The sequence below is a fragment of the Ambystoma mexicanum genome, chromosome 10, assembly GCF_040938575.1.
Source record: "Ambystoma mexicanum isolate Mex_15411 chromosome 10, UKY_AmexF1_1, whole genome shotgun sequence".
Lineage (NCBI taxonomy): Eukaryota > Metazoa > Chordata > Amphibia > Caudata > Ambystomatidae > Ambystoma > Ambystoma mexicanum.
In genome coordinates this window covers 1533008617-1533031164 of record NC_090932.1, presented here as the reverse complement: position 1 = coordinate 1533031164, position 22548 = coordinate 1533008617, and the positions used below count along the sequence as shown (strand labels likewise).

General features: G+C 44.7%; 1 protein-coding gene across 1 annotated transcript in view; it reads left to right on the top strand.

The window, feature by feature from the left end:
- The window catches only part of GCN1 (GCN1 activator of EIF2AK4), a 1783851-nt gene that overhangs the window by 1565995 nt on the left and 195308 nt on the right, over positions 1-22548 (top strand). The window contains exons 49-52 of the mRNA XM_069619734.1: positions 9-278; positions 1023-1136; positions 1359-1589; positions 1962-2155. Of these exons, the coding sequence (XP_069475835.1) occupies positions 9-278; positions 1023-1136; positions 1359-1589; positions 1962-2155 (809 nt within the window). The remainder of the gene's footprint in view (positions 1-8; positions 279-1022; positions 1137-1358; positions 1590-1961; positions 2156-22548) is intronic.

Genomic DNA, 22548 nt, shown 5'->3' with positions numbered 1-22548 from the left:
TTTGGTAGGAGTTGGCAAACTGTCAGGCAGTGATCCTGTCTGTGGAAGATGATGCAGGGCAGAGGATTGTAATTGAAGATTTGCTTGAAGCCACTCGCAGCTCCGAGGTGGGACTGCGGCAGGCTGCCGCCACTATCCTAAATATCTACTGTGCAAAGACTAAGGCTGATTACACTGCCCACCTTCGGAACCTGCTATCTGGTCTCATCCGGCTCCTGAATGATGCCAACGGAGTTGTTCTGAATGAGAGTTGGGATGCCATCAACGCCATAACGAAGGTGAGCCAGGACAGATATGCATTAAAGATGACGTTAGTCCTCAGAAGCACATGAAGTGCTGTCTAGGTGAATAATACTTATTAAAGCAACACAAGATAATCCATGTTCTCTTGAGTACTAGATCAATAACCATTATCGTTACTGTGAGCAGTGGTGCAAGAAATTCGTTTTTTGTTGTGAAGGAAAGATACGTTTTAGGGCTAATTTACAATATAAATTCCAACATTTCATCTTTTAATTTTCCTTCAGCACCTCTTCAAGTCATCAAAGAACACATTAGCGATTACAGTAATTGGTTTTCACCCTAATGGGTTATGTATTTCTATAAATAGTGATTCTGGTTCCAGTGAATTTTCTTAACATACTCGCGGTGTGAATTTTAAATCTCATTTGAATGTTTTACAGTGTTCCTGCCAGTGAATTAAGCTAATGCAGTTAGTCATTATACCCATTAAGACTATCTCTTTATTAGCTTGTCCGATTCCTGACAATGAATATACGCACATGGTTTGCACAAGATGTCAACTTGTTAATAAGAAAGGTTATACCTCTAGCGTTTCAATAGTTTGAATATTTCAAATTGACAAAATGTTACTTTATGTATACAATTTTTTTTTTTAAAGCATTGAACTAGTTAATTCATTTAAGGTTGTTAGAATGTCTACTTTAAAACATCCTGATATTACGGACTGAAACTTTCTTTCTTTTTTCTCTTTCCCTGCACTTTATCACAAATATTAATAGAAACTAGATGCCGGGAACCAGTTAGCCCTTATTGAGGACCTGCACAGGGACATCAGAATGGTGGGCAATGAGGTTAAAGGAGATCATGTTCCAGGTTTTTGCATTCCCAAAAAGGTAAGGCTGTACGTTCTCATCCTTTCTCCCGAGCTAAAGTTTCAATATTATGTTATTACAGTGCATGGATGAATAGCGTACCTTTAAGTAATATCCTTATTGTACTAGAATGGTGCTACACTTTCTTCAGCTTAGTTGTGGTACTTAAATACTCAAGATGTTCGCTTTGTAACTTAATGGACTTGTCTTGACCCTACTTTCTCTTCTTTGATCGTTCCTAAGGGAGTCACCTCAATTCTTCCTGTTCTGCGTGAGGGTGTATTGACCGGCAATCCTGATCAGAAAGAGGAGGCAGCCAAGGCTTTGGGACTTGTTATAAAGCTGACCTCGGCTGATGCATTGAAGCCCTCTGTGGTTGGAATCACTGGACCGCTCATCCGCATCTTGGGAGATCGTTTCAGCTGGAATGTGAAGGTGGCACTGCTGGAGACCCTGAGCCTACTATTGGCAAAGGTAAGCAGAAAAAAACAAAAGTTACGGGTCTGTCATGTGTATGCACTCTGGGCCCCGGGGAACATGTTTTCATGTGTTTTGTGCCTGTCAAGACACATGGTATACATGTATATTGGGCTTACTGTGAGAGTAGCAGCCCATGTACACTGCATGGCCGATGATACTGATGTATGGTGTACCTGAAGCTATATAAAATAGCTGTTTTCTGGAATGCCTGGTGTGTAAGACAAAGCGTTAGTGTGGCAAATGAGGAGAGTACATAACTGAGTTCCAGTTAAATCTTTATGGGGGTTTTTGGTTTACTCTGTACTGAGGCACATTTCTTTGTAGATCTAGATGTAAAAATAACTGTCAATATTTTTATCTGCATAGGTTGGCATTGCCCTAAAGCCATTCCTGCCCCAGCTGCAAACAACCTTCACCAAAGCACTGCAAGACTCCAACAGGACAGTACGCTTGAAAGCTGCTGATGCCTTGGGAAAGCTGATTGCCATCCACACCAAAGTCGATCCGCTATTTGTTGAACTGTTAAATGGAATCCGGACTAGTGAGGACTCTGGAGTGAGGTATGTGATGAGTAGCCTTGCATTGATTTTGTGATGGGTGCAATGAGCCTGTGTAATAAAGTGCATTGTCTAGTACTGGAGGGTATTGCAAACTGTCATTAGGAAATCTGAGATGGGTCAATGCAAAATGGTATCTGAAATGCACATTGCTGAAACTGGTTGTTGGGAATTGTTTTCTTTTTGCAACTGTAATTCCATTGACATCAGTGGAACCCCCAGCGATTTGCTATAACGGAACGCAAAAGACTGCAAGCAACACCCTTGTGGCGTTGCGCTAGTCGAGGGCATGTTTTCTACTGTTTCGCTGAGGTGTGTCTCGTGTGACAACAGCTGTCCTTCCCTGCTTTGAACCTCCTGCGACCTAATTGAACTTGTGTGCTGTGTGTGGGTGAGCACAAGAGCGGCAAATTAATATAACACTGCTGCCTTAAGGATTACAGAATCTGGAGCTCCGCCCCTCCAGGAAGCAGAACACAAAAGACTGCAAGCAACACCCTTGCGGCGTTAAGCCCGCGCTGGTCAAGGGTGCGTTTTCTACTGCTGTTTCACTGTTGGCTGGGCGCTCGAGAGAGCTATAAAGAACTCTCCAAGAATCAAGGTAAGAGTACGACCCTATTCATTGCCCAAAATACGTTCTAACACCACATCCAAGACTCGATACACACCTAATTCACTAAAACAATCACAGGTGAAACGGATTAGAAGCAAATAAACAATCATCTGACTAGACACTACTGTCGTGGCACAAGAGCAAGATTACTTTTTTTCACCCTGTCAGATTGGACATTACCCTACTGTGAGGGCTCTCAGATTAATTAGATGAAATAACAAACTACGAAGTCATGCGAAACAAAGCACAAGATTACATAGGTACTTGTCCATATTCCTTAGACCACGGAAAGCAGTAATTAGCAATATGCCGCACAAAACAATCTGCATCTGATAATCTGGCAATTGTAAACTGTAAAGAGGTAACCGGAGACTGCTGGCCCAGAGCCTTTGATCCGGAAAGCACACTTCGAATCTCTTTATTGCCAGCAGAATACAACAAAACTGCAAAAAGTTAACCGAATACTGTTGACCAAAAAGCCTTTGATCCAGTAGCCTCAAGGAGACGGCACTCCTCTGGACAAGAAGATTAATAGCACAACCTGACAATTAAAGATCCAACCATCATAAGATCTAAAATGGTAGCGTCTACAGGCCCTCTGACCAGACATTGGGCAAGATTGCAACCCGCTGCAGATCCCAATAAAACCATAGACGATATCGAAGACGACAACACCAATCCCAGCCAATGCAAATAAGAACTCCACTGACAGTCGGGCATCAGGAACAAACAACAAGCAGACGATTTCAGCTGCGACCATACAAAAAAAATGGTCAATTCTAAGCCAAGCACACCAAAACCCAATGCCAGGTCAGATTCACAGACTGAACAAAGCATCATGGCTACCAACCAATTAGTAACTACAGAGACGACAACACAAGCGAATGTTACCAACGACCAGAACGAAGCAGGATACGACCTTGGACACCAACAAAAAAAAAGACCAATTTAAACCATGCCACAGAGAGGAAAAAATGAGTGGGCACCACTGGATAAAAAATGTTTTGAAATTAAAAAGATGCTTCAATGATAACAGTACGTCTTGTTCAAAAAATCGTTCAAAGGAAGCTGGCTGTGATGAGTCTGGAGACACCCTGACTCAAAATACACAAGAAGCAGGAGACCTAGAAAAAAATACTGGGTCACACAGCCGCTCTCTATTAGACTCAACCTGGGTAAGAAGTTCCTGTGAGTTGAAGGAAATTCAGTAATGTATCCAAAGTAATGTGCTTATTCAAATAAAGGAATCCATTGTTTATCAAGAATGATTTATCAGAAAAAACTCATAATTACGCTATCACTAATACATTCTTAGTGAGGAAGCAATTGCCACAGCTCATTAACAAGTCAGACATAAATTGCCTAGGCATTTCGGAAATAAATTTCCTTCTTCAGGGCAAGTATGTTATTGCAGATCAGTATGATACAATAACAATGGTTGCAACGTGACAGTTGAGAAAATAAAACGGAAATGTACTTAATTGTGAAAACACATAATTATCATGCGATTAAAGCATAACACATAACAATAGGTTGAAATTTCCGTGGGAGACCTGCCAAAAAAAAATAAAAAATGAGGGGGCTGTTGGTAAACACATCTAATTCAAGTGGTAATCTGAGAGCTCAATTACCTGTTTAATGTGGCCAATTACTTGAGGAAGTACGGGAAGAGCGTTCCTCGTAGATACCCAGAAAAAATTCCAGCAATCGTTGCAGGTAACGCGTGTGGTTTACAGGGACAGATGCAGCGGTTCCTGCGGCTGTAATGCAGGGCAAGAGTATAATTACTGTGAGCAAGTGTGTGCTAGTGTAGCAACCTGATCCCGTGGGACCCGTTGTTTTACCGTGAGTGGTTCGGATTGTCAGTGTCCTTCTAGACGCAGCCGAGCAGAGTCTCTGACTACCGTGTACTAACGTTGTCAAGGCAACGGTTGTTAAATAGACCACATGACCGCACGTGGTCACGAAAGACAGAAAGGCACATTACGATATGGTTTGCGGGTAAATGGGAGCTCAAATGAATACAAAAAATAATTATACTACTTAATCTGATGGTCTACAAAATTAAAATGAGAACAAATTGAAAAAAATCAGAAATCATGAAAATAGAAAAAAATACTCAAAATAAGTCCCAGCTTACAATGTATATGACTAATACTGAGATACTCGGGAAGTTTGAAATGAATCATCACATTAGTTAGCATAAAGCAGCCTTGTCGCGGAAGGTGTCGCCCAAGGGCGTCACCTCAGGTCCCAGACAAAGTCCAGGACGTGCGGCAAGGTTGCAGCTTTTACAGGAGCAATTGGACCACATGGTGTCTAGCTCGATAGATAGAGAGAACACTACATACAAGTTGTTAAGCAACATTGTGAGCCATGAATAAAGAAAACCATCAGTAAGAAGCATGAATTCACTGACTCCATTAGTCAGTTTAAGCAATAGAACACATGGTGGTAGGAAACGTAGGTATACTTGCTCTGTCCTTCAATATTAGATATAACAATGATAATTGATCTCCTCATTAAGACCGTTCGGGGCCAAACTACCAAGCTTATCAATCCAAAAGGTCTCCCTTCAGTTGAGCCGCTGGCCCAAATCTTTGTGTGGGTTATTCTTGGTTAAAACCTCCAGGATCAGAAACCTTATTTGTGTGAGGTTATGCTTATTTTCGACCCAATGGTGGGCTACAGCTGAATTGAGGTTAGCATTGCGGATACAGGACCGTTGTTCGTTCCATCGGATCTTGGCCGTTCTGGTTGATTGGCCTACATAATACTTCCCGCATAGGCATTTGATGCCATATATAATGTTAACACTGTCACAGGTTCCAAATGTTCTCAAGAAAATCTTCTTGCCTGTACGGGGATGGAAGATGACATTGCCCTTGATCAGAGTTGCAGTTAATACAGTGAAGGCATGGAAACGTACCAGTGCGTTGTGTAATTGGTTCTTTGGGAGGTGGTCTCGTGTGTACCAGTTAATCTCTGAGGTTCCTGCTCCACTGATAGGCAAACACTGGTAGTTCACTGAACAAGCTCTGTACCCTTATATCATTTTTAAAGATGCTCCAATGGTTTTTAATTGTTTTCTTGATCTTATTACTTTGAATGGAGAATTTCAACACATATACTGGTGATTTAAGTTCCCTATTTGGTTTCTTAGAGGCGGATAGTAAAGTGTCACGGTCAAGAGTATTGACCCTTTGTACCGCTGAATCTATTTCATCCGGTGTGTAGCCCCGTTTGAGGAATTTTTCTTTCATTTCAAGTTGTTGTGAAATATAATCTTCTGGGTCACTAACAATCTTCTTAACCCGAAGTAGTTGACTGTATGCGAGATTCTTGAGTAAACTCGGTTGATGCAAACTCAAGCGATGCAGCAAATTGTTACGGTCAGTTGGTTTCCGGAAGAGAGTAGTGCAATAGCCGGTGTCTTTTTTAATTATTTGTACATCAAGAAAGGTAATCGTATCATGTGATGTTTCTCTGGTAAATTGAATACGTTGGTCGATGTTATTAAGGTACACGAAGAAGGCATCAAATGCTGCCACGGTGCCTGACCAAACTCCAAAAATGTCATCGATATACCGTGTCCCTAAATGAATATCCTTTTTCCATTCTTGCTTGCTGAGTATGTGATCAAGCTCAAATTTATACATGAAACAGTTTGCGTATGTTGGTGCCATGGTGGCCCCCATTAACGTCCCTGATGTTTGCAGAAAAAATTGGTTACGATATTGGAAGTAGGAGTTTTCAGCAATGAATTTTAGGAGAGTTAATATGAATTATTTTTGTGCTCGAACATCCGGTGATTGTAGTAACAGCTTCGATTCTTCTGCTTCGATTCCCAGGTCATGTGGTATGGAGGTATATAGACTCTTGACATCAATAGTAAACATTAGCTGATTTTGCAAAAGGCTGATGGAATTGATTTGCTGTAAGAAATTAGGGGTATCTCGGGTATAAGGCGAGGTTTTTTTTGAATTAGGGGTTGTAAGAAAAAATCGATGTAAACACCTAAAGGCTGGCTTATACTGTCCATGCCTGCGACTAATGGTCTTCCAGGAGGTTTAATCGGATCTTTATGAATCTTAGGTAATGTGTAAAAGTTCGGAATTCTGGGGTGATTGTTCCTTAGGCATTTGTTTATTTTCATTGATCCAGTCCAATTCTAATGTTTTATCAAGCAATTTCTCCAGTTTCTGTTTTATAGAGGTGGTTGGATCATGATCCAGAGTGGCGTATGTGGTTTGATCCTGTAGCTGTCTCAGGCATTCTGAGTCATAGTCTGCAGTATTTAGAATAACCAAGGCGCCCCCTTTGTCTGCAGGGCGGATTGTTATATTTTTGTTACCGTACAGGTCTCTAATGAGTCTCATCTCGTGGGGTTTGAGATTCTTATTTGGTGGAGTTCTGTAGCTGATGCGTTCAAGATCTCGTGTGACGAGTTTTTGGAAAATATCGATGGACAGTACGGAGATGGGTGGTATGAATCCGCTTTTTGCACGAAATTCTTGGAAGTCAGGCATACTGGTAGGTTTATCTTGAACCTCCAATTCCTCGAAGAAGACTTTCAACTTCAGCTTTCTTACAAACTTGTACAGTTCAATCTTAGTGGCGAATAATGTGGTACCATATGTTAGTACGAAACTCAATCCTTTTTGTAATGTGTCTTCTTCCATCTTACTGAGTGTTCTGTCTGAGATATGAATATAGGTTGTTCTTAGTTGGAGTCTTGTTTGTGGTTTGGGTCTTAGGTTTCCTCCTCCCCCTCTGGGTTCTTTTGGGCGTGCGCCCAAAAAAGCCGAGGCAGAGGGCACTTGTGACGAAGGACTGGTTGTTCGGTTGGGATTCTCAGTTGTTTGTTGTGTAGATGTTTCTGGATCCCTTGGTACCTTTGAATCGGAACTAGAGGTGTTGTCGGATGGATACCATGCCACAGATTCATATTGAGACTGAAACTCCACACAATCAAAGTGAAAAATCAGAAAGCCAAACGCAATTGAAGATGAAGGCAATACAAGCCAAGAGAATGTGGCAAAAAAACTACACACTCACGTGCAGAAGCCACATATAACAAAAACAGGGAGACTATCCCTGAGAAACGCATAATGGCAGGCTTTCTCTCGATATAAATGAAGTAGAATCAATAATGATAAATCAGGAGAAGCGTCACTTAATATTTGGAAATTTTCTCCCAGCAAGGTTGAACCTATGAGAACCAGACCAACTAACTACTCCAAAACAGAAAGACTACCAAACAAACACAGCAAAGTTAATCTGCTCCACTGATCAACCATGTTGAACAAGAGACCTCAATGATAGTTATGTCCCCTCAAAAACAAGAAAAAACAACCATAACATAGAAAATGAAGAGAGATGCCTTTCCGAGCTGAGCAGAGAAAAGATTGACATATCCTTACCCACAACAATGGCAGAATTACAAAGTTCGTTAATCACAGCATCCAGCCAAGCCCTGGTCCCATTCATCAAACTATATGAAGTCCTAAAAGACGCGATTCAAGGCCAAGCAACTCTCATCACATTAATGCATACAAAACAAATCCACATAAAAACTTTTATCACCAAACTAGAATCTCGACTTGACCATGAAACTGAAACCAAGTACCCAATGGCAAGCGAGACTTTTTGAAATTGCATGAACGGATCGAATCGAAAATGAACAGCTTACAACATCATTACTTAAGCTACTAACAAGACGCAAGAAAAACTGACCAACCAAGCGCGCAGCGGTCCGATACCAGACCATACACAAAATAATGACAACCAACCGAGCTCTGAGAATGAACCAACTAGCACTCAATCAGAACACCATCCGCAGACTCAACACAATGAGGGAAGTAAAAATCAAGAGCCCAAAGAACACTCAAAAGAAAAGACTCCAAATTTAAAAGGAAATCAGGTCATCAAGGCCATGTCTAAGCCAGGGAAATTAGCAAAGAGTCAACCAGCCAGCAAAGATCCCCTGCTAGCACAAAAAGCAGAATCCAATATGAGAAACCATCTCCCGAGATCAGCAATTCAAGTAAATGAAGTAGAATCATTCTCTATATTTGATAAAACCAACAAAAAGGAAACGGATATAAAAAAAAGGAAATTTGATCCAAAAACTCCAAAGCAATCTACAAAAAAGAATGAAGGATCTTGGGCCTTCCTAAGAAACTTGACTTTCCCACTGAAAATGACACAACAGCCAGGAAAAAAATTAAAACAACAAACCACAACAATAGTAGAAACAAAGCTACCACAGAACACAAACAAAATGGGTAAAAACTTCAAGGCAGCAGAAGCCCAAGTCGTAGAAGATAGAATCACCCTGGACACCCTAATGAATTTATCAACCTACGAAGATAATTCCCATACCTTAGAGGAAGAAAAAGTTCAGTTAATGAAAGAATCACCCTCCCTGTATATAGTTGACGAATATACAGAAGGGCAAACAATCTCTACAATAAATGACATTCTCATGTGAAGAAATATCAAACACAGAAGAAACATGGGGAAATGATAATTTCCCACCAATCGTACCAAACCAGGAAACAAACAGTACCAAAATCTCATCTGACTCAAAATCTTCACCCCCAAAATGCCCGAAAAGACTCAAACTACCAACATTATGGGATCCGCGAGCCCAACTACAAAAAACATCTACCTACCTACAAAGGACAGCGAAAACCAATGATGGTTTGATAATGAATAGAGCAAACAGTTTGCGCTTGCTCCAAACTATTCCAACGTTCAACATCTTCAGAACGGATGACATAAAATGAGTCAAATTTCCAAACAAAAAAGCAATGGACACTGTGGAAATCTGCTTACACAATCAAGAGGACACGACGAGAATATAGAGGTGCAAACACCATTTCCTACAATTAGGATTCACATGCACGAAACAATTACCCGAAACACTACAAATTCCAGATAAAACAAAACCCATATGAACCAAACAAAAAAACAAGAAAGGAATTGCAAAACAACCATCGAGTTCCGACTCGCATGATAGAACGTCCGTAAGCCATTCTAAGAACAATAGAGCAATTTATTGTGCCTATTCGCCAATTGAGAATCAACCAAAGAAAATAAATACCCACACTTAACTAGAATGCGGCGTAAATAAACAAGAATTGAAACTAATCTCATGGAATACAAGAAGATTTGCTCATCTATTCAAAACAGGAGAACAAGAACTATGCCTACGACATTATTTGCCTACAGGAAACCTGGCTTGGAGCTAAACAAACAATGGATGGATATTTAAATTGCATCAACCCTGCCATTTTAGGCAACAAAAGGGAGACCCCAGGCGGGTCTTTTAACTTTCTGGAAGATGGAATCAAACATGCTGCTAATTGAATCAGAAAACCCTAATGGCTGTATACAAATCACCATCCTAGAAATAGGAGGAAACAAAAAAGATTTAACTAAGGCAACAAAGAAAAAAGAACTAATAATTTTAAACATCTAGTGGAATCCCAGGGCAATACCGGACATTGGAGTTCATAGATATAATCACTACCAACATAGATACAGCGAGAACAAAATATCCCCAGGCTGATACATACAGGAGAACTCAGGGGAGAAAACTTCAACCCAGAGAAATAACAAAAAATAAAATCATGGATAAGAGAGATGGAACTATGAAATTTAACCCTACTAAACGGGAGTATAAAAGGAGACGTTCCACCACAACCCACATGGTCGAGAGGCAAATCCACAGAATACCTTGTTTACATCTATGCGTCCAGTGAGATCACAAATAAAGCTACACAGCTAAAAGTAATACCGACAAAGATGAGCGACCCCCATAAGATATCCCTTTTCTGGTCATGGAACCATCAATGTTTAAACAAAGAGACAAATAGCAAAATTGAAATTAATGCAGCAACTAACCGACTGCGAATACCAGCATCTCAGGTTTGCACACTGAAGGAAACATTTGTTATCACAGATATCGCCAAGAAACAAAATAAACTATAAATGGCTGCTATTGCCTTAACAAACCAAACATAGAGTAACTGTTAAACCTTATCTAACCTGCAACCACTGTAACCTTGAACTTATCACCAATAAGAAAAAAATATTACATAAATGTATAAGGGAAGGGCAAAGAGAAGATCCAATCGTGGCACCGCAAATTGTCCGTAGAGTGAGACGACAACAACACCGCAACTGGATGAAAGCTATGAAACCCATTGTACTCCAGAATGATACCGAACAAGTCCTGGAACTTTTCGGTAGCAAAAACACAAGCGGACTCTGGAATCTACTAAACAAAAATATGATAAACCAAAAACAATTATCTGAATTCCCGGAAGAAAAATGGATTCACCATTTCACTGAACTTTACAGTGACCAGGGAAAAATCAAGATCTACGATACACACACGCAACACATGAATGGTTCCAACTATGGGACCGCGAAGAAATCTTAAACCACATAAAACATCTGAACACTTTGCGGGCCCCCGGGCTTGACGGGCTGAGCAATCTTGCCATCAAACACCCAGCAGAGTGGACAGAACTGTGCTTAGAACTATTCAGAACTATTTCTGAACAGAGAAAGGTGACCAGAACATGGAACACTGCAACATTGATTCCAGTCTACAAACAGGGAGAGAAAGACTGCTCAACCAATTATAGACCCTTAGCGCTGTTGGATCCTTTAGGTAAGATATTTGCATCCATGCTTCTCAAAAAACTGAATGGATGGGCCGCTAAGGAAAACATCTATGACCCTCGTCAGACCGGTTTTGTCAAATACTGGAACAAGCATAAACCTGACAATCCTTAATATCATAAAGCAAGAGCCCATCAGAACCGGAAGCCACATCAATGCTGCATTCATCGATCTACAAATGGCTTTTGATAGTGTGGACCGAAATAAACTGGGGAACAAACTACACAGTTGGGGATGTCCTACTGAAATATTAGAACCGGTCATTGCCTTGTACAGCAACACCTCGGTGAAAGTACGCTTAACATCAAATGGCATAGTCTCAGTCTCCATCCCAACAGCTAGAGGCCTCAAGCAAGCTTGTCCCCTAGCAGCCACTCTATTTAACTTTTGGATATATGACATCCAAGAAAACCAAGCAAACATTTTAGCAAATCCTCCAAAGATTAATGGAACGCCCATACCTTTACATATTGTACGCCGACGACCTGGTCATATTCGACACAACCTTAACCGGTTTACAAAGAAGACTGATGGCTCTCGAGGAATATGTTAAGGACAACAACCTGGCAATCAACATAACAAAAAACGCAAATAATGCGACTAACCACGAAAAAGATAAACAAAAAGATCCTACCTGATGATAAACAAAGACTCAAATGTGCAAACCATCAAATACCTAGGAATCCACATAAATCAGGCACAGATTAAAACGCATTGGGCAGAGCATTTGAAAAACAAAACTTTCACTAGCACGACAGGGCCTTATCCATAAAAAATACGCCCAGTTCTCCTTTAATCCAATCCTCCTGTTCTATATAAAAAAAGAGTCACGCCTATCATAACCTACGGGAGTGAGAGCCTACTGAACACCAATATGGACAGTCCTTGAAGGGATATTCTGGAGGAAAGTATTATGGCTACCCCAAAGATATCCAGCCACCCGAATTCGGCATGAATTAGGCACTCGGTCATTAAAATAATTAACTGAATGGAAGCATATTGCACTTTACAGAAAGACCATAACAACGGAGGATATTCTGGCAATCAAAATCCTGAAAAACATCCGAGAAGAAATATCTACTCCAACGGTATTGAGATGGAAAGAATACTGTATTGCAACCATGAAAAACTATGAAATAAGTGCAGATATGCTAACCAACAGACCAATGAGAACTAAAACACAGCTTCGAGAATGTGATTGGATTCAGACAAGAGAAGCCCAAAACAACTATAAACTTGCCTTATATTCGCAATATGATATCAGAGCAATCAATGAACCACCAAAATACATGCAAAGATTCCCTTGAACTCACTTAAGAGACTTTTCTCCGATTCAGACTAAACATCCTCCCAACCAGAGAGTATTTAGCCTATACAAGACAAATTACTACAGAAAAACAAAACTGCAGATTTTTCGATGAAGCCACCATAGCAGAGTTATTATACCATCTATTCATCGACTGCCCAAAGCTTGCAGAAACGAGGAATATTTTCAGACAGATGCTTCCAGATGAACTGATCAGTTACGAACCCAAAGAGAAATGGGAACAAATCCTGATTGGAAGCTGCTTTTGATTGACTTTCAGAACTATGCATTATTGGGGGAAAAAATCATGGAAAGAACAAGAAATGGACACAGAATACACAACCGACTTTTTGGATACATGCACTGATTTAATGAAATGTACATTTTTATACTTTCTTTTTTCACTTGGATAAAATATACTTCGATTCTAATATATATGAAAGGACGCAGTGTTAAGTGTGAGGCCAAACTGTAAAACAATATAAATAAAAAAAATATAAACTACTTTATTTTGAAGTTGCATGCACATTTCTTTTTTACTGCATGTTAAGATGGATTTCCAAAATTGGGCCATATGGGGTGGATTCTAGGAGGCCACCCTATTTATGGTAAACCGGGAAGACATTGATAGATTAGCCAAAACCCAATCATGCTAGAGTGGAAGTGCAGTCAAAGCTTAGTCTCGGGAGTGAGTGAGAATAGTCTAGGGCAATAATTCACCTTACTCTTACGTCCCGTCCCTTTTCCTCCATACTGCATGGGCGTCCGTCGCGAGGGATGGGAGACGGAACCTTTTTCACCAGAAAAATCATCTTCCCCTCTAAATCTAGAGGTGTGCGGAGGTGCAGCCCTGGGAGCATACGCTGCCCTGACTCCGTCTTCCGGCGCCACACCTCAGTCCCCTTTTCCGCGTTGGCGGGAACAGGTCCGAATTCACCAGTGTGTCTGGGTTTGGCTTCGGCCATGTAATTCCACGCGCAGATTCTTCCTCTATTTCTTGTCTTTTTTTTCAATAGGTACTCGCTCCTCAGATGCTACAGCTACTCCCCGCCTCATGTCGTCCGACAGGGTTCAGCAGGGTCCCATCCTGCAACGGGCCCTTCCCAACTTCAGACCCCCACGTACTCTGCCTAAAATGCCTTGGCCCAGACCACGGTTGGCAAGCCTGATCGGCGTGCGGCTTGCTGTCCTCAAAAGCACTAAAGAACAGAATAGCCAGGTGGAGGGAGCTCTTCCAGCGGTCTCCTTCTGAGGATCTCAAGAGGTTTGTGAAACATCAATCCAGGCCTGAGGTAGGGCCTATATTTTCATCCACACCTCGCAAGGGAGACTCCTTCCCAGGGACTCTCCTACGTGGGAGGGACTGATCTGGTCCTTATACCGACACACATACTGAGGCTGTTACAGCTAACGGCCTTCGGGCTGAGGGGTCCTCGGATCCTCCCGGTGCCGAGGTTGAGGGGCAGCTAGGCTCTATTACCGGGCTTGCGCCCGAGGGGCTCCGCACTTGTACCAGCATAATGGTAACAGGGCATAGCCCCTCGGCCAGCAGCACGTCCGAGGGGGCGCCTGAACGCAGCTCTAACAACCCCCGGGTTGAGGTGGATACACCTACCGGGCATGGGCCCAAGGAGCAGGGCAAGTCGCACTCCCCTCACATAAGAGACTTGGCAGAGGCTTGCACTGCCGAGCAACACGTCGCAGCCACGTGGTAGGCAGCTCAACAGAATGGCCGACGTGCCAGAAAAGGATACCCGTTCGCCTCTGCAGGACTTCGGCGATGAAAGAGTATCGAGGGGGGACTGGCATCAACCAGGTACGTGGCCTACGGCCTACCCTTTTTATGCGCAAGGCTGTTTTTCCTTGCGTCCGTATGTACCGGGTCGGCAGCTGCTTCTAGCTAACCCGTCGGTGCCCTCCTCCTCTTCAGCCAGCGAGGACCAGATCTTTGAGAGGTTCCTCGGCCTCATGAAGTCTCCAGATATGGGGGCTATCTTCAAGGACGCAGTCAGGAAGTCCTTCCTGCTATGCTAGTGGCACCACAGACTCCTCCGCAGAAGCCTCCTCCGGCTCCTCGGCCTACTCCGCAGGCAGTTCCATACCAGCTGCCTCCTCTTCCTCAGCCTCCGGCGGCGGTCCCTGTGCCCCAGCCTCCGGCTCCGGATACTACTCATCCCCCAGATCCTCAGGATACTGATGAGGAGGAGGATACTGATGAGGAGGAGGATCCTGACACACCATCATCCAGGACAAACGTATCTCGGGCCTGGCGGAATACCTGGGCCTCCCCCAGCCCCAGGTAGAACAGCCGGCAGCGGGCATCCTCGCCGAAGTCCTCACAAGGCGCCCGTCTGCCAGAACAGGAATTCCACTACAGACCAACGTGGTGTCCTTCGCCAAAAAGGGTTGACTTAAACACCACTCTGTCCAGCCAGTGTTATGCTCTCCTGGTTCCCACAGGGGCGTTGATCGGACCCGGACAGCTGCCATCTCCACCAACGTGATGCGTAGTGCCGTGATGACTGTCTGGACTGGTCCGCCTAATCTCGTCTGCTTGATCCGTAGAAGTATTCTCCTGCAAGTGGAGAAAGCTATTTAGCCACCCGTGGATTTTAGTGATGGCCCCCTCCCACTGTTCTCGTTCTGCCCACTTGTCACCTCTGATATCCCCTTTTAGTAACCTCACTTTGTTTTTAAATGATGAGCTCTCCATCCTGCATGGCATGCGTGGGCGCTTAGATACCAGTTACTTCACTGGTTTGAAGGTACTAGAGGAGTTCCGGAGGAATATTGACTCTGGGGTTTATAAAGTTCAAAGAGTTCAATATGTCCGATGTTCACTCTTGTTCCATTCCCTTGTTGAATTGCAGCTGGTTCAAAAGAATGTTGCCTGGAGGCAGCTGATGGCGTTCCGGTAAGAGTCTGTATTACACTGTCCGGTAAAAGTTGCATGAGTTTAACTTGTTGTTTTCTCTCCCTTTATAGGTGCGGCATATGAAGATGAGGAATATTAACGGGTAATGCCTTCGGTGGTAAATCAGGTAAGCCTATGGTGGTAAAAGATTGTATTTGTCGGCTCACCTTGTTGTTTCTTTTGTTTTCCCCCAGGTGCTGGAGTTCGACGAAGAAAATGGAGGCAGCGCCGAGTCGAAAGATGCTGTGGACTGGTGAGTATAAAGCAGCGCTGCTGCTGGCGATGCGATGCGTGCTGGAATAATGTCCTTTCCAGGCTCGGAGACGTGCTGGATCCGGAATCAGGTAAGGAATTAAAATAATGTCCGTGATCTAACCTTTTCTTCCTTTTTCCCCTTTTTCTAGGAGCTCCGGATTCGAGGCGGGCGTGGCAGAAGACTGGATGCTGACTTGCAGGCACGGTGAGCGTTACGCTGCAGGATGCAGAGTAACACGAAGCGTGTGCTGCTGTTCGGGCGTGGTTTAAATAGTCTCCAAAGTAGTTCTAGGTAAGAAGTTCCCCAGAACCACACCCGAGTAAAAAATAGTCCCTGTAACAAAATAGTCCCATCCAGGCCTCACGTTGGCTTCGATTCATTTGCAGCATGGTCTGCATGAGATAAGTAATGTCTATGAGACTGGCGGCGCCAGGACTGGTTTCTAAGATGAGCCTGGTGTCTAAGGCGCCAGGACTGAACCTAAACAGCCCCCAGCCGGTGCTGCTGGGGTTTTAGCAAGTATCTGGATGCCTGCTCCCTGGGCTAATGGACTCGATTCGGATGCCCCTGGGTAGGCATCATGACAGCCAGTCTACCGCCGCCTGGACGCAAAGTACAGGCAGATGGAGGGGGATACACTGTTGCTCTCCTCCCATCCTCAGCCACACTCCTCGGTGATCGCTGCGGCATCACTGTACTCCAAGCCTCAGTCGTCCTCGTCGGCGCAGTTAGGCAAGGAGGAGAAAACCTTGGAGGCATACAGTTGTTAGTCAGAATCCTGAGCAGTGCCCTTAGGGAACACTACACACAAATAAGACTACAAGTGGTAATAAAAGTTCACCTTTGGTACAAGCCTGTACTACACTGTTAAAGTGGTATTAGTAGCAGAGCAGCCAGATTTATCTCAAGAGCAAATGAGCAGTAGTAGAAATTACACACAGGACCACAGTTACTATGACTCAAGCAAACACTGACTCAAGGTTTTTGGTTGAAAAGTAAAAGTACATTTATTTCTAAACCATCTGTTGGTAAAACACTTCACTTCTATTAAACTAAAATCACACGAAAAATACACTACACACAACCAATTCCCTTTGTACAGGACAACTCAAGGTAAGTACCTTATGATTAGACGGACCAGTGTTGTGAAACAAAAGACGTTACCGGGAATACATATGCGATCACTTTTTGACAGGAATGACAGTTCAGTCTTACTAAAGATACGGGTATCCGCGGAAAGAAATGTTACTAGAGTAAAACCACACTTAGCACCTGAGTTAACAAAAGAGAGTTGGGGGCAAAAATCATAGGCAATACTTTTGTCAAGGCAGACAGAATCGGAGAACATTTGCTGACAGGAAAATAAAAGTCAATAGGCCTGTGCTAATGTCGAGTGGAACCGGGTCCCTGTTGTCGAGGATCACACAGCCAGACAGTTCAAGATTCAGCGTTGTCAGGAGTACTTGGATATTGTCAACACAGGAAGCAAAAGTTATAAGAGGGAAGGAAGACAAAGGCAAGCCTTGGGTGAGGAGAAAAGGGTTCACCCTAGTTCCTCGAAGCTGGACACAGTACCTTATTCTTTGAAGACGCTGATGCCACAGCAGTTGTTCCTGGTAGATTTCCTGCAGACTCACAGTTCCTGGAGCTTCAGTTGTGGGGACAAGGATGACGTCTGGAGTGAGCTGCACTACGCAGGGATGGGGCCAGCAGGAGCGACAGTGAATAAAAGGTGCGCTCCTTTAAAACAGGAGGGGCTCTACAGATGGTTATCCGGACCACTACAGCAGTGTGCAGCGATTTTGACCAAGAAGAGGATCCTCTGCCTGTGGAAGATGAGCTGGTTGATCCCACCAGGCTCAAGGAAAGAAGACTCCGGACTGGATCTTTTGTTGTCGTTGAAGGGTAGATAGCTCAAGACTGCAGCAGGGCTTCACCGGGACTCGGTAGTTGCAGCAGCCGTCGTCTTCTCCGCTTCTCTTCGGTTCCTTGCAGTTCCAGTGGTGACTCTGACTTCCAGCTCAAGAGTCCTGCCTTTTATGCGAAAATCCCCCATTCACACAGCCTGGCTGTCAATCACACAGCAGGGGGGGTTGTCCGGCCCAGACAACCACCCCAGCCAATCATGCCAAAGTGCAACTTGGGTTTCCAAGGATACCCTGTGCAGTGGGTGACTACACCTCTCCCTCACATTCAGCCCACAAAGACACCCAGGCGCCAAGAGGAGGGCTTCTTGGCAGAAGCCTGCCAAAAGACGGTGAACAAAGAAGGCAAACCTGGTTTGTCGCGCAAAGTAAAACACAAGAAGGACTTTAACCATAAGAAATGGCGAATAAACCCGACCGGGGCCAAAAGAAAATATTTGGTGAAGCGGGTTTATGTTCGAGGCTACTATAATAGCCTGGAACAATGCCACGTTTATATAGTAGAATCATGGTAGAAATGTCAGGGTAGATACCACTGCAACCAGCCAAGTCTTAATGTTAAGGGAGCGAAAAAAAGCTCCAGGAGACACAGATGAAAAGTGCTAGGAATGAACCCTTTCCAATACGCCATGAAAGATGGGTTGTACTGGATCTGTGGTTAAAGTGACTATGTAAAGTTAATGGCAACTTTACCTTTTCTGGGGGACAGTAGTCAGCCTCAGAAAATGAGTCGTGGGGAGTCTAAAAGGCAACCCTGTTTCAGTGCACTGAAGGTGCTGTGTAACACACTTAAAAAGTGGGGCTCATGAAGTGGTGTACTCCAGAGTCCACAATCACACAAACAGTAAAGAATACACATGGCAAAACACATGGAAGAGTGGGGAAAAAGGCTCACACTCTTACTAAGTGAAAAAATAAACTCCAGCAAAGCTGCTGGGGGACTCACTAGGTGAGGGAAATTGGCCATAGAATGAGAATTCTCCCTAACAACAGTAAGAAGCTGTATTCCAATGTTTCCTTGCACCTGTGACAGACAAACGTTGACGCCATTCTGGCACCCGCTAACCAGAGATTATGGCAGGAAATTGCCGACTTCCTCACAGAACTCCCCACCCACCGCCAATCGCGTTTCAAGGCGGGGCTATCCGAGGCCAAGCTCGTGGCTCAGGATATCATGGAGTCCACTCTGGCACACATTGATACCGTTGGACGTGTCATCTGTATTGCCACGGACATGAGAAGGATGGCCTGGCTCCGGGCAACAAAGTTCAACCCGGATGTCCAGGAACGTATTCTAGACCTGCCCTTCGAGGGCAGTCACCTTTCACTCCAGCACAGACGAAGAGCTGGGCAAGAAGAATAGCAGCTCTCAGACGGCCAAGTCTTTATCCATTCTGACAAAAACCATGCCCAAAGCGTACTCCGTCTCAGCAACGCTCGGATAAGGGTTACTCATCTGGAGGCTTCTGCGGCTTCCAGGAACGGAGGTCTAGACAGCCGGAAAGCTTGCCGACCCCCTAGTCGGTGCAAGCATCAAAAAGGGGGGGGGCTTTTTCCAGTCCCCCCTCCTCCGCGGGTAAAAAGTAATGTCCACGTGTCGCCAGTGGGGGGGGCAGGCTTGCTCTTCACGCACACTTTTGGTGACAGAATGTTAGGCCGAATCCTGTGCAGTTCCCTTGGGGAACACTGCAAAAAGATTAAGACTACAGGAGTAAGCAGTAAACCCAATTGGTAGCAGTCCGCACCACCCAGATTTACCTGGTACCTCCCAGATTTACCTGGTACCTGTGGCTGAGCAGTCAGACTTCTCTCAAGAAGAGTAGGGCAGTATGTAGAGTATACACAATAGGGCCAAAACACAGTAGAGCAAACAAAAACTGACCAGAGCTTTGTATAAAATGTATATAATTATTTATTTAAAACACACTTTATGGCATATACTAGCGCACTCAATCAAAAGCAAGTTAAAACAGTCAGGTAAAGTATACACACCTCCCTTAATAGTTATCAGACAAGTCATGGTTAAAACACTACTATTTGTTAGAACAGATGTGAGCGCTTAACCAGGATGGCACTCTGATAATGTAGTTAAAGGGAGAGAAAAAGGCAGAGCATAGTTCAGAGCAAGGGGGGAAAGGCAGGTTATACTGTAGAGCCAAAGTTAATAGGCCAGGCCAACTTTAAATGGAGCAAAGCGAAATGTACCCAGGATCACACGATTTAAAGTGCACTGAAAGTCTTTGCAGAGTGTTCAAAAGAGGTTGGGGAGATTCAAAAGATATAGTTAGAAGGAGCCAACCCAGTTTAGAAGGCAAGGATTTAAGGGTCACCTTTAGCAATCTGTAGAAAGGGAGGCCAGGCAGGACACCGTACCTTAAAGAGAAAGGAAGCTCCAGCGGGGCAGTTGTTCCTGGCAGTGGTTGAAGTTCGTGGTTCCGACCAGGGGAAGAGAAGATCTCGACGAGGAGGGAACGTGGAGTCGTTGCACTGCACAGGGATGAAACCAGCCGTGGAGTTCCCGTAAAAGATGCGGTCCTTTTCTTCGTGGTCAAAAGTGGTGAGCGTGGCTATCCGGCCGCCGGGGTGCTTGGCGCGAGAGATTCGACCAAGAGACTTAAGGCAAAAAGGGCGAACTGGTTGATCCCACCAGCTCGGGGGAAGAAGACTCGTCCAGTAGAAGATCTTCTCTTGTCGTCGGGGAAAGTGGTGAGGTAGTTGCAGCAGGGCTTCACCGGTGGTGTCGTCGTTGCAGATGGCTCAGCTTCTTCCCTCTTCGGATTCTTGGGTCCTGTGGCGACTTCTGAAGTTCTAGTCCCAAAGGCCCTGCTCATTCATCAGCCTAGCTGTCAATCACACATGCTAAGTGGTGAACCGGGCAGCTCACCACTGGGCCAATCAAAGTAGAGTGCGACTTGGGTTGCTAAGGCAACGCAGTCCAGGGTGCCAATTCCCCCCTCCACCCTTCCTGTGGAACCCAGACAGAGTGGCACCATTTGGAGGGCTTCTGTGGAGAAGCCTCCAAAAAGTGGAACAAAGGGCTCGACCTTGGTCAGAGTTACAGAGACGGACACGAACGCCATTTTAGAAAAGAGTTCTGGCAAAAAGACCCAACCGTGAATTTAAAATTAAATAAATAAACCCGCGGTATCTTTAACATTTTATCAAAAAGTGGTGAGTTTAAAATCAATGGGAAAATCCCATAGAGAATATTCCAGTGGAATAGTTTGCTTGGTAACCACTGCCACCAGCCAGAAACCCGACGAGGGGGGACGGGATAGTGCCCCCTCGAAAACAGACCCAGGGGCAATCAAATTACCCCTTACCAGTACTTCCACAATATGATAGTTTGTACTGGTTCTGTTCACAATTTTGGACTAGTAAAGCCAATGGCGACTTTACATGCCCTGGGTGACCGTAGTCAGTCCCAGCGTATGGAGTCTGTTCGGGGGTCACTGTAACACCCCTGTGGTACTGCACTGAGGGTGCTGTGTACCACACATACAGAAAACAGATGATACCCTATGGAGTAAAAAGAAAGCCCATAAGCACATACCAAGTCAAAGACATACCTCAAATCATGCCTAAGAGTGGGAGTAAAAGAGTCTCACTCTTAGCAGGAGAAAAAACAAACCCCAAAAATCCAGCAAAGCTGCTGGGGGACTCACTAGGTTTGGGAAATTAGCCTTATAAGAGAATTCTCCCTAACACAGAACTTTGCGGACCCCTGCATCCCGTCAGTAGTATCCTCGAGGTACCGCCTACCTATTCCTGCCTCTCCTCCCTCCTCTCCTCCCCTTCCACAAGTTGGGACAGCAACTCTTTTGGCGGAGATTCGGTCGCTCGTCCTGAGCCAGGCCGTGGAGGAAGTCCCCGCCTCCTAGCGAGGATCGGGCTTCTACTCCAGGATCTTCGCCATTCAGAAAAAGAACCAGGCTGGCCTGAGAGTTGTACTGGACCTTTCCACCCTCAACCTCTCCTTACCTCTCCAGAGGTTGAAGATGGTGACGCCAGCCTTTATTGCTGAGACATTATGCAGGGGAGACTGGATGTGCTCCCTGGATCGGAAGGACGCCTATCTGCACGTCCCGATCTGGCATCCCCACCGTTCTTTCCTCTGGTTCAGGATCATGGGTGCCATTTTCAGTACAAGGTCCACCCTTTTGGCCTCAACTCGGCCCCCAGGGGCTTTACCAGACTCATGAATGCGGTGGCAGCCCTCCTCCAGGCTCAGGGCCTCCATATATACCCCTACCTAGACGACTGGCTCCTCAGGGCTACATCTCAAGAAGCAGTTCACCACTCCTCCCATGCACTGATGAACACGCTACACGACCTGGGCTTTTCGCCCAATCTCAAGAAATCGCAGCTGCAACCCACGCAGTCGTTGACCTTCCTGGGCCTTATCTGGGACACGCACTCCGAGAGGGTCTTCCCCCTCGGAGGACAAGATTGCGGCTATCAGGAGGGCCACGTGCCACTTCCTCAGCCGAGGCGCCACTTCGGCTTGGTGGTACCAGCATCTACTGGGCCTTTTTGCAGCGGTACTGTTGGCCATCCCCCACACAAGACTCATGATGAGGAGGATTCAACTCCACTTCGCAGCGTCGTGGAACCAGGAGAGGGGCTCTCAGGCCGAAATTATCAAGATCACCATCTCGCTCCACCCAGACCTCACATTAGAGTAT